This window comes from Plectropomus leopardus, chromosome 20 (genome assembly GCF_008729295.1).
Source record: "Plectropomus leopardus isolate mb chromosome 20, YSFRI_Pleo_2.0, whole genome shotgun sequence".
Classification (NCBI taxonomy): domain Eukaryota; kingdom Metazoa; phylum Chordata; class Actinopteri; order Perciformes; family Serranidae; genus Plectropomus; species Plectropomus leopardus.
In genome coordinates this window covers 14,367,798-14,382,349 of record NC_056482.1, presented here as the reverse complement: position 1 = coordinate 14,382,349, position 14,552 = coordinate 14,367,798, and the positions used below count along the sequence as shown (strand labels likewise).

Sequence of the window (14,552 nt, the reverse complement as noted above, 5' to 3'; positions counted from 1 at the left end):
TCTGGCATTTTGACAATTACTTTGCAAATGGAGAAAAAAGAAAGGTATGTATAGCCCAGCCAAGACCACTTTGATGCCCTACTTTGTTGGATTGAATCCTTCCATGATATTTTCCTGCATATACATTTTTGATCATTTTCATAAAATTCCTCCTCTGGATTCGGCCTCTCCGTCCAACCCCACTGATCACTGCTCTTATCAGTCTGATTTAACCACAGTCACACTTGCCAAATTGTGCGTGCACCTTTGCCTGATTTAATAAAAATGATGCAGTGAAATTTAGTTTTGCAGCAGATCAGTTATTTCTGGTTGACATGCACTCAGTGAACCTGATGAATGTGCTATTTACTATGTTTACATCAGCCGTCTGCTTCTCGGATGGCCCGAGAATTTAAGTGCAGTCTTTATAAAGTGGCGTACCAGGCAGGCGAGTGAAAGGAAGGGCCACCAATCATTTCTAACTAAACAGTCTACATAACCCTAGACCTGGATGCTGGGGTACGCTTGGGAGCGGAGGCTGTTTTAGGCCCGTTTGATAAATACTTCAGACACTCTTAAGCTTATCTTAGTCCATCAAAAAGGGGCAGGAACCAGGTGAGCATGCTGACTATCAAAGCACTGAGCTTTTGGCTGGATGTCAAATGGAACTTAAACCTGCAGCCCTCGGGAACTTTCTGTAAATGGGTGAAAGTATCTGTGCACTGTATGTATGTATGCATTTAAATTTATAGCTTGCATGCATGTTCAGCTTCTGGTACTTTGTATTTTATGACAGGAACAAGCAAGGTGGAGGGTATGCACATCCCAAAAAAAACTTTTACAGGTGCTGGAGCAAAAAATCTAATTGAGGCAATAATCAAACAAAAGATCCGCACACTGTATCAATATCTCACAGTAATTTTAATTGTGCAACTTTTGGATCTAACAGAGATCTTCGTCAGGCATTTTCAAATCATCATCACAAGGCAGAGCAAGCATCATCATCTGCTTTGTGATGATGATTTGAAAATGCCCGAAGAAGATCTTTGTTAGATTGAAACATTGCACAATTAAAAATTACTTTGTGTTTAATCCAGTATGTGGATCTTTTGTTTGATTCTTGCCTCACTTTGTATTTTATGGTCATGTACACTTTGCGTATATGGCAAGAACCTGCTGCATCTCTGTCCCTGATTTCCTCTCATCTCCACGCTAATGCTTTTCCCCCTGTCTGCAGCTGTAGGTACTCAAATTCAGTGCAAACTTCCAGCACAGGGTGTTACAGCAGGCTGCTGGCAAATAGCAGCGCCTGGTCAAACTTGTGTAACGACAGCAACAAAAAGTTTGCTTATCTGACGGGGAGTCTGGGCTGTCTGGTTCCCCAGAGCTGGGGTTTACGCGGTCTGGATTTGGGTTGTTGTGGCCGTTAACTGTTGCCAGCTTTCTCTCCAATGAGGTGGTCTGTTGTGGTGGGGAGTGAGGCTCTAAAGTTAGCTAATGTTGGCTACATAAAATTAAACTTGATGCTTCAGCCATGAGCCTTTAGCTCCTGTTAGCAGTAGACTAAGCTATTAGCAAAATTTCACTTCAGCGCTTCACTGATATTGACACATTTTATGTCACTCATTGTCAAACTTTCTTTTTCACAAGTCTGTGTGTCTTTTTGGGGTTGCATTGCAGTGCAGGCAGTTGTTGCAAATTCTGAATAGTAAGTTTGCAGAATTATCTGCCATTGTATCAGGCTTTCATCAAAGGGATGTGCACATCTGCATTTGCACAACACACACACCCTCTCTCTAAAATGACCATAGACTGGCCAAAGTCTCCCTTCATGGGCTAAATTCAGGGTTCCCACAGTCATGGAAAACCTGAAAAAGTCATGGACTTTAACTGAAATTATGTTTGTTTAAATTTTGAATCTACTATGTTTAAAAATGCCAAAAAAGAGAAAGTCTAGTTTGTCTAGTCTCTGTCCTTTTACAATATATATAGTTTATTATGAGATATTTTCTAAATGTTGGCAAACGAAATTGCCTACTCCCCCTTTAATGATGTTTCTCTGCCTGGAAAGAGTTTTTTTGTAGAGGGAGAACTATTTTGGGGTCACCTTGAGTTGCTGTTTGCCCATGCTACACCGACCATCTTATGCTTGATGGCTCTTAAACAGTGCGCTGCTGCCTGTGCCATGCTCTTCAGGGAGGCCTTTGATACGAATGGTTGGTCTTTTCATCCTTAGTAAGAGCAGCCAAGCTTGAAAGGTAGACGGGAGGCCTTAAGTCTGTTCAATCTTGTGCATCTCACCCAAGTAAATCTTGCAAATGCCAGTTGTTCCAGTAAGGCAGTTCATAGTAATTACAGACTTCTCGGATATATGCCCATTCAGTGTGCAGCTGAGGTGCTAAGTCTAGAGCTCTCCTTTCTCCTACTACATTCAGTTGGCCTGTGTAGCCAAGTCTGTCAGAAGCATTGCACATTAGGATCCACTCACCAGCGACTAAACAAGGAACACAGCTGTGACTGTTGTGTCCCATTAGTGCTGCATAACTTTATTTCATAATCAGCGTACGTATTGGGCGAGTCGCTGTTGTCTTATTTACGTCTAATCAGCCTTTGGTATTTTAATTTGATGGGACATAGAAGGCTGCTACTGAAGAACTGACTGATTAAAGTTTCCTCCCTCATGATGTGATGTAATTTTGTGGACGTGAAGCGTAAACAGGGGTTCCTAGAGTATAAACATGCTGCTCTGAATATCTGGAAAGCAGTTTTGCTGTTGGACTGGACTGAGCTCTGCTTGGCTCTGGGTTCCTCAGTGGATCCAGCTGTGGTGGGCCCCACTGAACTGGTCTGTTTTAGGCTCTCTCTGTTTGACTTGTTTCACTGCTGACAGAATGATTTGTTTGGGTCTGAAGAGGTTGTTTTCTGAACTTGGCTCAGCTGCAGTTACCTGGCTGTGGTGTCACTTTTATTTTGGTTTACGGCCTGATTTGGGTCATGCTGTGTTGTGTTTCCATACTATGTATTGCGTGAATTCCTGGAGCTTTGACAGTACCTGTAGAGTGTTACAAAATTCCTAGCTGTCGTCTCTGCCTTTGCTCGCATGTAGGGACTGACCGTGTTGCTTTAGCAACCTGACGGGGCAATTTATAAGCCATTACACATTTACACTGAAGCAAATCCACAGTGAGTAGACGTCAATTGCATACATGTTGATGCATGTTTTTTAAGTGTAGTGCATTCTATGGGAACACATTCTCCCTCGGGACAAAAACAGTGGATTTTCACACGTCAGAATTATTTAATATAGAAGTACCTTGCTGCTGGAAAGAGTCTTTTCATAAAACTGAGCTGTTGATGCAGTAGAAATACACAAATACTACTAAAACTGGTGCTATAGGACCAGAGAAAAAGGGCTGTGGAACTCTCTTTTTGCTCAACTACCAGAATGCACTGCACTGTGCATTGAACCAACAAATGCTCCAGTTGGTGGGTGACTTAATGCGAGCCTTTCTACTTTTTCCTAGGAATAATATTGTGGCTGGCTGGTAACAAACAATCTTGAATTACAGTTAAACAGTACACTAAATTATGTTTCTGAAAACATTTTAGGTGACAAATTTGCAACACAGTAATAGTCTTGGTTCACCAAGCACCAGCACTGCTTAGCGTTGCCATTTGATTTCAGGTTTTTCAACCTCTGTTTTTGCATCACAGGACACAGTATGGTGTCACTTCTTGTTCACGAATTCTTGTATAACAGCCAAACAGTGCACTAAATGTGTTTAAATTGGCAATACAGTATCAGAATCTTGGTCTGTAATTGATCAGCACTGCCTGGATTTACCAATTGCTCTGAGTTTGACAGACAGGTTGGTTCTGTCTCTCAATCCACTTCTATACACTTTGTGTCCATTATGGTGGGCATATGAAAACATGAACGTACAATCTGTAGTTTTAGCAACAACCTTAGAAGCAGTGAAAATTGAGCTGGGAGATGAGCAGGGAGATCTGGGCGCTGGTAAGATGGAGGGAAATTTACCACAATTCATTTACTAATACTATGCACATTGTTATGATGCAAAGCTGTTTGAAAATCGCCAAAGTATCCCTTTAAGCACATCCTGTTAAAAGCATTTTCCAGATCTCTATCAATTACAGCCGGCTCATGATCTGGTGGAACAGATTAACCCTCATCTGTCCCGTGAGCTACACACCACTGAGCAGTTGGTCAGATTGTTTAGATATGCATGACGTTCGTGTAAAATTTAAGCAGATTGCAAATGATTTTAATTCCCCGTAGGCACAAAACTCCTAATTATGTTACACACTTGCGTGAAAATGTTGGAACATAATTATGTTAATAAGTTCATTTATTTATATGGTGAGAGAATTTTATTCAATACAGAGTATTGTTGGTATATTTTGTTCATATAACAATTTGTTTATTTATTTTTGTTAGTTTTCACTGTTATATTGATGTTAAACCAACTAGCCAGGCTTTTATTTTCCCTACGTACGCAGTATGCATGTCTTCGTACGTGTCTGTCCTCTTGAGTGCGTGTATGTGTGTGTGATTGCGACTCCTTCTCATGGTATCCTGGTGGGAAGCTGAACAGCTGGGCGCTAAGCAGCTTTCACCGTCACAGAATCTGGACATCCCAGTAGTAGTCCTACCCACCCCCCATCCTACGCCCCTGTCCCAGACCCCCACCCCCCCAGATTGCCTACTCTGATCCACATAAAGACAAATGCTCCCTCAAAAAATGTTGTACAACTACTGGACATGCAAGAATACATGACACTCTTAAACACAAGTCATCACAGGAGGTTGTGATGCTCTAATAATGTGTGTGAAGAGAGGAGTCACTTCTGCAGGGAGTTCTCTACTGTGGCTCAAATATCACAGAATGAACACAGGGATCTTCATCACTGTCCAACAACTGTGTGTGTATTTCTCCCTCTGCCCCCTTTTGCTTTCCGTCTCTATCTCTCTCACACACACATACACACCTCTGGATAAATGTGGTCACATTTGCCTTTTGGCACAGGGCCATCTGTCACACACAGACTGAGGGATCCAGCCCTCATCCCAACAACCAAATATAGTCAACTAGAGCAGCAGAGCACGCTGGGACTGATCCCCACTGCACCACAACCAACCTGGGTCACACACTCACAATACTTCAAATATGATTGTTACCTTTTGTTTGCAGAGAAGCAGAAACATCCTTGGAGATCTGAACCACAGGAGATAAAGTTGTTCACAACCTGCTGTGGGCTGCTGTTTTAAAACATGACCTCCTTTCCTCACATGTCCCACCTTCAGTCACTGTACAAAAAACACTTAACTGTATCTTGTTGTTTCTTTCTGTCTGTGTTCCAGAGCGTTGTCCGCTGCCTGTGGCACCCAAAACTTAACCAGATAATGGTGGGGACTGGGAATGGACTGGCCAAAGTCTACTATGACCCTGTTAAAAGCCACAGGTATGTTTGGTTTGCACCTTTAGAAATATGGCTGGTGTTATCGTTTCTTTAAAAAAAAAAAAAAAAAAAAAAAAAAACTGTTCTCCTGAAGGGAACAAGGAATTTGTCCTAACAGTTATTGTCTGTGTATCCACAGCCTGAATTAACTTGCCGCCATGCCATAAGAGGCTGTTGTTGAACAAAAACAATTAAAAACACATGTAAGAGCCATACTGTTTCATGGATAACATATGCGTGCATTGTAATCAACATGCCGTAAACACAGTATAAACATGAGCATGCAGTTGCAAAGGTCATCATCTGTCTCTGTGTCAGTCAAACCAAATAACATAACTGAATCATTTATTGTTGTTCCCTGTATATGTAAATACACTTAAATTAATCACAACTTTTAATTCTCCTTAGACAACAATTGAGCTTTGTGACACACATGAAAGAAATTGTCAGTGCAATAAATTCACTGCTGGTTTAAGTCTCTACAAGACAAGAGAAAAAAGTGTCACCTTTGATCTCTTGTTTTCTTCTTTATCTGGTAACATTTCCACAGAACACTAAGTATATTGAAAGTGGTATGTAATGGGTACAGATGTATAGAGCCTTGCAAACGTATTCACCCCTTTTTTCCACTTACAACCTGTTATTTATATAGATTTTTTTTTTACACAAAATGATCAAAATAAGTGAAGTGAGATGAAAATCCAAAAAGTTGTTTTTAAAATTAGAAAAAAAAAATTTTTTTCATATCACTTTATCACCTATGTAGGTCCATCACAAAAATATCAGTATAATGCAACTAAATAGGAAAAAAAACACCAAGAGGGTAAAAACTTTTGCAAGGCACTGTATACCTAACCTTTAGATCTGTTAGTGATTCCACTGCAGACAATACTCTTGAATATAGGCTCTTTTTTTCCTGTTGTAATAGCTGCATCACTGCTCTGTCCAGCTCTTGCTGTATTTCCTCTCAGAGGAACATCTGCACCTTGTCGATTGTCCCCAGAATTGGTTTGCATGCTGACATTTTCAGAACAAAAAAGAACAGGCAGGAATGTTCAGAGTCTCTGCCGCCATCCATGGCATATTTTTAAAAAAGCGTTTTTGTGCATTGAGTCCTTGTAGAGCAAAAGTAATGATTTCTCTTTCGACTAATCAACAGACTGCAGTGTTTCTAGCTCCACCTTTTAGTATTGGATCAGTGTGTCAGGTACCTCAACAGAAGATTGACGAAAAAATTGGACGAAATGGAGCTATTCTATTGGTACCATCCACAGCTTTTGACAATGAAAACGCATAAATAATCGCTCCAATTCTAATATGCAACAAACTGAACTGAACTGTTTGGTGGAAACAAGGCTTATGATACGTTCAAATAGTCTCTTTTTTAACCAACCGTCTCTTTTCCAGAGGGGCTAAGCTGTGTGTAGTGAAGAGCCAGCGGAAAGAGAAACAAGCAGAGACGCTAACACAAGATTACATCATCACACGTAAGTTCCTCCGTGTCTGTTCACACGCTCACACGGTCTTTGTTGTCCATACCTTCTGAGAATTATGGAATTTGCCACTCAATAAATGTTGAATTTAATTCCCTGCCGCACATCCCCTTTTCATCAGTAAACAATTACTTAAGCAATTAAAGTGAAGTGCTTTTCTCAAAGCCCTCCGGCAGATAAGTCCACCTTGAGCCTTTAACCCATTTTCTCCTTATACAGTATGGCGCTGTGTGTTTAAACAACAAGAGAGATACATCACCAAAACAATGCGAGCCATCCTCCAAGTGCATGATATGAAAAGTGAACCATCCTCTAAGCATCTTCCATCTTAGACATAAAGAACTATATTACCAATCCTGGTTTACATGCAACCTCTGGCTCCCTTCTCTCCTGTCTCTCACACACGGAAACATTCAAACACTATCTCATAGCGGGGGCTTTGCAAAGAATGAGTGTTCAGGGCTTTCACAGGCCCATTAGCTGATGGAGTAGGGTGCCGGTGAGTGGATCGACAGCCCCAGGGCACTGTGCCACGCGCCAGCCATGTGGTCTGCAGTCACACCGGATCACGCTAAGGACAACCTCTGATGGCGTGATCTCCTGCTGATCCACAACATGCACCTTGCTACCTGTCATCCTGTCATATCACAAACACACGAGGCTGTCATCTCTTTTGTGCGTGCCTCGCACTCCTTTGCCCTCAGACTGGAGTCATGAACTTGCACGAACGGAACAGCTGCCGACATGTCGTCCCTGATTGGCTGCTAAGGCCCAATTCAGATGCAATTTATTGTTTGGGCTACCACAGCCTCTTCAGATGCATCATGTGATTTCATTGCCATGCCAACAGGGTGTGAAATAGGCAGGCATTTGACTGCCACAAGCGGTGAGTGACGCACTTGATGCCCTGGCACTGGAAAATTAGAGGGGACAGGAAGCAAGTGATGGCCCATTGAGAAAAGCGAGGGAATCTGTTAACAGTAACCTTTTTGCTTAATGTAGCGTGGAGGAGAAGAATTAACACTGAACAGCGACAGCGCTCCTGAATGGAAAATCACTTTATCTAACCCTTTACTAAAGTGTCTCTTTGTAACCCCTGAGGATAAGAGCAGAGCATACACTCACTTTACACAAACGCTCACTCACACACACGCACGCCCTGCTTCTCACACACCTTTAAGGGCACTCATTCACACGTACTCATGCACACGTTCACTTGCACACTCATGGATTTAAGTGCTGGGGGCCTTTTATTGTGATAGTGTTCACAAAAGTGTGAAGAGTGGCAGAGTGATTGTTTGAATCTAAACACGGGGATATAATGAATATGTTGGTGTGCACTATGGCAGAAAGAGTACACAAGAGGAGAGATTCTGCCGTAGGTCAAACAGGTGTGTGTATTTTCACGTAAATGCTCCGTGTCTTCCGCAAGGTGTACAGTAGTAGCGGGTGAGATTGTGTTTCTGCACGTTCTGTTTAAAAACACAGCCATATCTCAGCTTTTCATTCTGTCCTCATTTAGCGACGTAGCACTATACGTGAGCTTCAAACACTGAACATATTGCCAGGAGCCCTGCCTGCTTATTTGTGCGGCACTGTTATGTGATCTTGCAGTTACCTAAGCAACTTGATTATCCTTGTTTACCTTGTGTGTCTCCAGCTCATGCCTTACCCATGTTCAGAGAGGCACGGCAGCGGAGTACACGGAAACAGCTGGAGAAGGACCGACTTGACCCAAAGAAATCCCACAAACCTGAACCTCCTGTGTCCGGACCAGGTGAAGTGCTTATGTTTTTGCTTTTATTAGTGCAAAACCTTAACAACACAGAATAAACAAATAAGTAACAAGAAAATGGACAAGAGAGTAACAAGAAAGTTAGGCAATATTGTGTATAATGAGTGTCCCTGGGAGACGAGACAAAGCAATCTAATGAGCAGAAACACACAACAAACATTGTCATGTGAATTTATATAGCAACAAGGTACAGCCACAGTTCTCCTGCTGGTTTTAAAGCATGTTGTTAATCATGTCCTTTACTTGGATGAATACATGATTCTGTTTAAGACAGATGTACAAATCCACAGTTGTTGATCTGCTCCGTATTATGCAATCCAGCTGAAGTCGAGCGTTGACAGATAGCTCTGCTCCCAATTGGCCTCTCAAAGATTCATTGTGGCCGCTGTTGACTCATATTTTTTGGGACATAATGATTCAGTGTGAACTTTCTCTGCAACCAGTGGTCAACCTGTTTGTATTGTTACTGTAATACACACTTTCACAAAACTCTGCCACACCTATGCACAATCATGAATGCAGTTTGAGCTTAGTTCCAATAAGCCAAGGTGCCAGACAACATTTCCGGCTTCATTGTATTCCAGCTGGCTCATTGCTGTGTTTGGTTGTTTTTTTTCTCTTCCACTCACTTATTCCTTCAGAACTGTTTACCTACAACTGTATAACGGCTCCACAGTACAATTCAGCGCAATTTCCTGAGATTAAAAAAGAAAACATGTTTAAAGTCTTTAGCCCATGAATGTATAAAGAGAACTTCATACAGCGTCGGAGGTGGAGTCCCGTTCATTCGGATGAAAGCCGTTCAGTGGGGCATAAAGCCAAAAAAGCTTGACTTCTCTGATGTAAAATTACTGGGATCTTTAATTACTTTCTTGTTTGTTTGTTTTGTTTTGGTTTGGTTTTTTCTTCTCTAATTTTCAGGTAATTTTCTTTTACTTTTTAAAGTTGTTCATTGCCTTCTTCCCATGTTTTCTAACTCAATCAAGCCAGTTTGCTCAGGGTTAATCTTGCAGCTCTTCTAGACTTTTGAAATGTCATCAGAAGGAATGGTTGAAAGCTCAATAAAATGTATCCAGTGACTTCTCTTTCCCATTAAAAATCTATTCTAAAAAAAAAAAAAAAAGTCCTTTTCAGGCCCAATAGTATTACGTGACAGACCCTAAAGCTGTAGTTACATGGTTTGGCCACTATTTCAAACAAACTTCAAACTCCAGCAGACTTCCTGGAGGCCTGGTTTAGACATGGAATGTAAAAAAAAAAAAATTAATTGGCAGAAAAAAATCTTTTGAAGCAAGACGTTTAGTCCATTTTACAACAGAACTCCCTAAGAAACACACAGCACCGTAAGGCAAATGAAATGTGTGTTAAACGGCAGTTATTGATATAGTCAGTATGACTGTGTTTCTGTGTTTTACAAGTTCTGTTGTGAAAGAAAATTATTCTTCAATTTATAATTAAAAAGTTATAATAATTGTAATAATTTATCATTTGACACTGCTGCTAAATGACAAATAGGATTCATTGTGCATAGAAGTATAAAACATGTAGCGTCACAGGTTGAAAGAAAGACAAGACAAGAAAAATAAATTGAATAGTCTGCAAATGAAAATGTAGGTCCATTTCATAAAGATAAGGTTAACTACTTGAAAGCAGGCCAGTGGTTTTAAGATGACAGGCTGTCGTTATATTGTTTATCCTCTGTGTGAAATGACTTTGCATAAGTGGGAGATAATGTTTGGTGGCTGGCTGGATGCTTACAAGCAATGGAAAGAGGTGCCTCTCAATCCCCCAAACAAGCTCACTGCCTAGCTAAGGCAGGAAATCCCTGTGTGTTTAAGTATGGGAATGTAAGCGTGTGCGCAAGCATGCATGTGTGTATCATAGCCTTGATCTTTTAAGACAACCGTAACAATGTCCTTTCTGGAAGGCAGCGAGTTTTTCCCTCCCAAAAAAAATTCCATTAAGCTCAGTCAAACACAGCCAAGCTTTTATGCTTTTTGGAGCAAGAATGTGTACAAAACAGAATTCTACCCAAAGTCATAAAAAACTGATACGATAATGACATGCCAATAACGAAAAAGAAAACCCGTGAAAAACAGCATAGCATTTTACACGTCCCGCTATGTTAAAGCGTAATGGTAGAATTTTATAAAGAAATATAACACAGCGTGATGTAATGCAATGAACTGAGACAAAATTCTTGATAGGTGTGTTTAATGTTTAAAATACATTTGTGATTGTCCAGCTGATCATACAGTTCAAGGAAACAGTTCAGCATTTTAGGAACTATGTTTTTCGCTTTGTGGCTGTAAGAAGATTGATTACATACTAGCAGAAAGACATATATTGACTCTATAAGTATATGTCATGTGTCAAGTCAAGATAGCGCCGTAATGTGGTGACATGGCGGAAAATTTCAAAAAGGCCGTGGGTCATATTGACTTTGCTGCTTTATGGTCAGACAGCTTGATTTCCTCATCTTTGACAGATGGGGAAAAAAATGCAGAAAACTGAGCCTGTCTCGAAAACTTTGATGGTTGATAGTTTCGGAGTCGATGTGTGAAAACCATTGGCACAATTTAAGGTTATATTAATTTCAAAACATGCGACAATTTTGGAAGAAAACTACGGACTTGGTGTGCAAAGTCCTTTAGTTTTAGTCCTGTGTCAAATGTCCTGATTAATTATTATCAGCCATAACTATCAGTATAGTTATAGTCAATGAAAACTGTTGACATTTTAGTCTGTTTCAGTCATTAGATTATATCGAACAATTCAGTCATCCCAGTCTTGCCAAAACCAATGATTGTGTAAGTAACTCAGCGTCCTCCTAACTGTGCTCACTTTGTTCTGCTAGTGTAGTCCTGTTAGGGCTGGTGCAGCACAGGACGCGAAAATACAACTAAAAACTAAAATTGTAATATATTGTCTCTCTCATTGTAGAAAAAAATAAAATTAGATTTAATACAGTTTATATTTTTGGTTGCATCTTTTTCATCCAAAAATATTGCATGTTGATCTAGTCACAAAGTGTTTTATGACGTCAGCACAGCCACGTCCCTGTCTCATCTTATGGAAATACAGTTTTTGATGAACATATTTAGTTGTAGATTTTCTAAAAGTTAACACTGCTGCAATGGTGCTACTGCCACAGAGGGTGCCAAACCGAGGCATTTTCTAATTCTACAGATTTGTCTCTTTAATGTTAGTGTTTTCTGATCTGTTTACACGTTCTTTAACCTGCACAAGTCATTTTTTTTTATATACTTAAATCATGTGTCCTGACAGGTCGCGGAGGGAGAGTTGCAGCTCACGGTGGAACTCTGTCTTCATTCATTGTGAAGAATATTGCTTTAGATAAAACAGATGACAGTAACCCACGAGAGGCCATCCTACGTCACGCCAAGGAAGCTTCAGATAACCCTTACTGGGTTGCCCCGGCCTACACGCAGTAAGAAACACTTCTATCTTCATTTGTTTAAAAAAATTCTGAATGATTTATGTGCTCCCTGTTCACCTTACTGTTTGTCTTTTCCTCCCTCGCTCATCTTCTCTCATTTCTGGGTTTTTTCTCATTAGCACACAGTGTAAGACGAGTATCGGGAGTGCCGCTTTTGCTATTGTGATTGAGTTTCTTCCTACCGGTGTGACACATAAATGTTTAAAGAGTCGTTCAGTTTTACAGGTACACACTTCACACTACAGAAAGGAGAGTAATGGACGACTTTAGATTACTATCAGACACAGACAACTATGTAAACGTGGAACAAAAAGCTGTGAGCCAAATCAAACAGGCTCTTTCCCAGACTGCAAGGAAGCGATCTTTAGTTAAACACAATTTATGAGTGATATACATTACAGTAGATATATCTGATAAAGTACGCCACTTTAGCCTGGTTGCAGAGCTCCCCAAAGTCACTATCACAGCAGTCTTTGCTTTGTTTGGAGTCACATTAAACATCAGTGTCCAAAATCCCAATATTGAACTTTTGCATTTGTGTCTCTGGGTATTATCGTCTGGGTTTTATATTTTAATTTTCAGTTCACTGCTTTGCTCTGAAAAAAAGTTAAATCATTAACCCTTTTTGCTTCCCTGTAGGACTCAGCCGGAGCCTGTGTTTGCAGAGGAATCAGAGGAGGATGAGGAAGCTGACAAGGAACCACAGTGGAAGAAACGCAAGATCTGAGGAAACTCAACAGCAGCTCATTTTATATACGATAGATGACAGGGTGGGCTTGCGTTTGTATATATATCACCATAACCAAAAGGTCTTAGGATCAGTCTGAAAACACGGAGTTACTGTCGGAAACTGTGCATAAGTGCATCAATTAGGTTACTAAGTTGCACATTCTCTGTCCTCCCTCTCTTAACGTTTGCATACATGTATTTATGTGCGTGCTTCTGTGTTAAGAGGCAGCACATAAATGTGCAGGCATTTTTACTGTGCAAGCGTAATATAGTTTTACTCAGTTTTATGCACCTCTCAGTGCAATTCATCAACCTCGGGAAGAGCTCTGCTTTTTATGTCTGTTTTGATAATGTAGACTTTATTTTCATCGTTTCTATTGTCCTCTCCTCCCACATCTCTTGTTAGTTTGCTAATGCCCCATAAATTGTATCCAGATTTTGTGGTCTGGTTGTGTTCATCAACTATGAAGAACAGTTTGCTAGTTTATAAAAAAGTAAATTGCAAAAAGTTACACAAACTTGCAGCCAATTCTGTTCTGTTTTGACGGGTTTACACTTTTTAAAGCTGTGCAGTTTTGTAGGATTTTATATACAAAACTTTAATCATGTGCTAAATTAGATTTTTCCTACTGAGTGTATTTCACCTCAAAACCTGTATACAGAGATTTGTATTCTCTTTTCAAATAGTGATATATTTTACCCGATGTGAAGTGCTAGATCTTTTTTTTCACCAGCTGATCAAAGGAATTCTTCTGCCAAGTATCTTTTTATGAGGCACTGGCTCAAACCTGCAGATATACAGTACAGTACAGCCAGTCCTGGCCAGAGCCAGAGCTTTCACTCACTGCTTTAAGATTTTACAGGCTACTTTTTAAAAAAAATTTTACAGTCATTAAATTGGTAAAATGTACTGCCAAGTACTGCAATTTCTAATATTGATAAATAAATAAAAAGTTATGATAAAAAATTCAATCTTAATGATATCAAGGACCACCCACAAACTTTCCCGTAGTTTCAAACCACATCTCACAATCTTTGTCAGTAAATAGATATCGAGGAAGACTATAAGATGCAACCTCGAATTAAAGGAATAATTCATCAAAAATAAACATGTATATCAATAGTTGACCGTTTTTTAGCTTCAGTTGGTGAAGAACATGTTTTTCCTGCATAGAGAATCCAAAAGGGCAAACATTTTTCATGAATTGAACTAAGCAGGTTCTGCGTTTAACTACAGCAAAACTACATCGACTTTCCGCTAACTTACAAACTCTGACACAACTCATACAGCATAATCCAAGTCTTATTTATCTAGTGGTATGATCAGCACTAAAAAAAGCGCTAAAATTTTGCACATTATAACACGTCAATACAAACAGTCTCATGTACCACTGAGCGTGCTCAGGCAGTGTGTTGTATATTGTAACATTACAAAGTAACATGCTGTGAGTAAGTGATAGACAAAGTAATTGTGCAGTTAATTATTCCTTTAAGATCACCCTCTCACACAACTATTCTCATAATGTAGAATATTAAGCTGAACTCTCAAGCTCCAGTACAAAATTCATATTTAGAGTTGCTCTAATTGCTTTTATGTCTAAACATTTTAAATTAA

The 14,552-nt window shown here is 40.0% G+C and overlaps 1 protein-coding gene across 2 annotated transcripts in view; it reads left to right on the top strand.

The window, feature by feature from the left end:
• LOC121960299 (WD repeat-containing protein 70) overlaps positions 1-14,552 on the top strand; it is a 53,872-nt gene that overhangs the window by 36,387 nt on the left and 2,933 nt on the right. Inside the window, exons 14-18 of one of the 2 annotated variants that reach the window (XM_042509961.1) lie at positions 5,363-5,463; positions 6,868-6,947; positions 8,614-8,730; positions 12,037-12,199; positions 12,848-12,978. In XM_042509961.1, the coding sequence (XP_042365895.1) occupies positions 5,363-5,463; positions 6,868-6,947; positions 8,614-8,730; positions 12,037-12,199; positions 12,848-12,935 (549 nt within the window). In that variant the 3' untranslated portion in view covers positions 12,936-12,978. Of the gene's footprint in view, positions 1-5,362; positions 5,464-6,867; positions 6,948-8,613; positions 8,731-12,036; positions 12,200-12,847; positions 13,449-14,552 lie in introns of those variants that run through there. The other variant, XM_042509960.1, reaches the window with a different exon arrangement.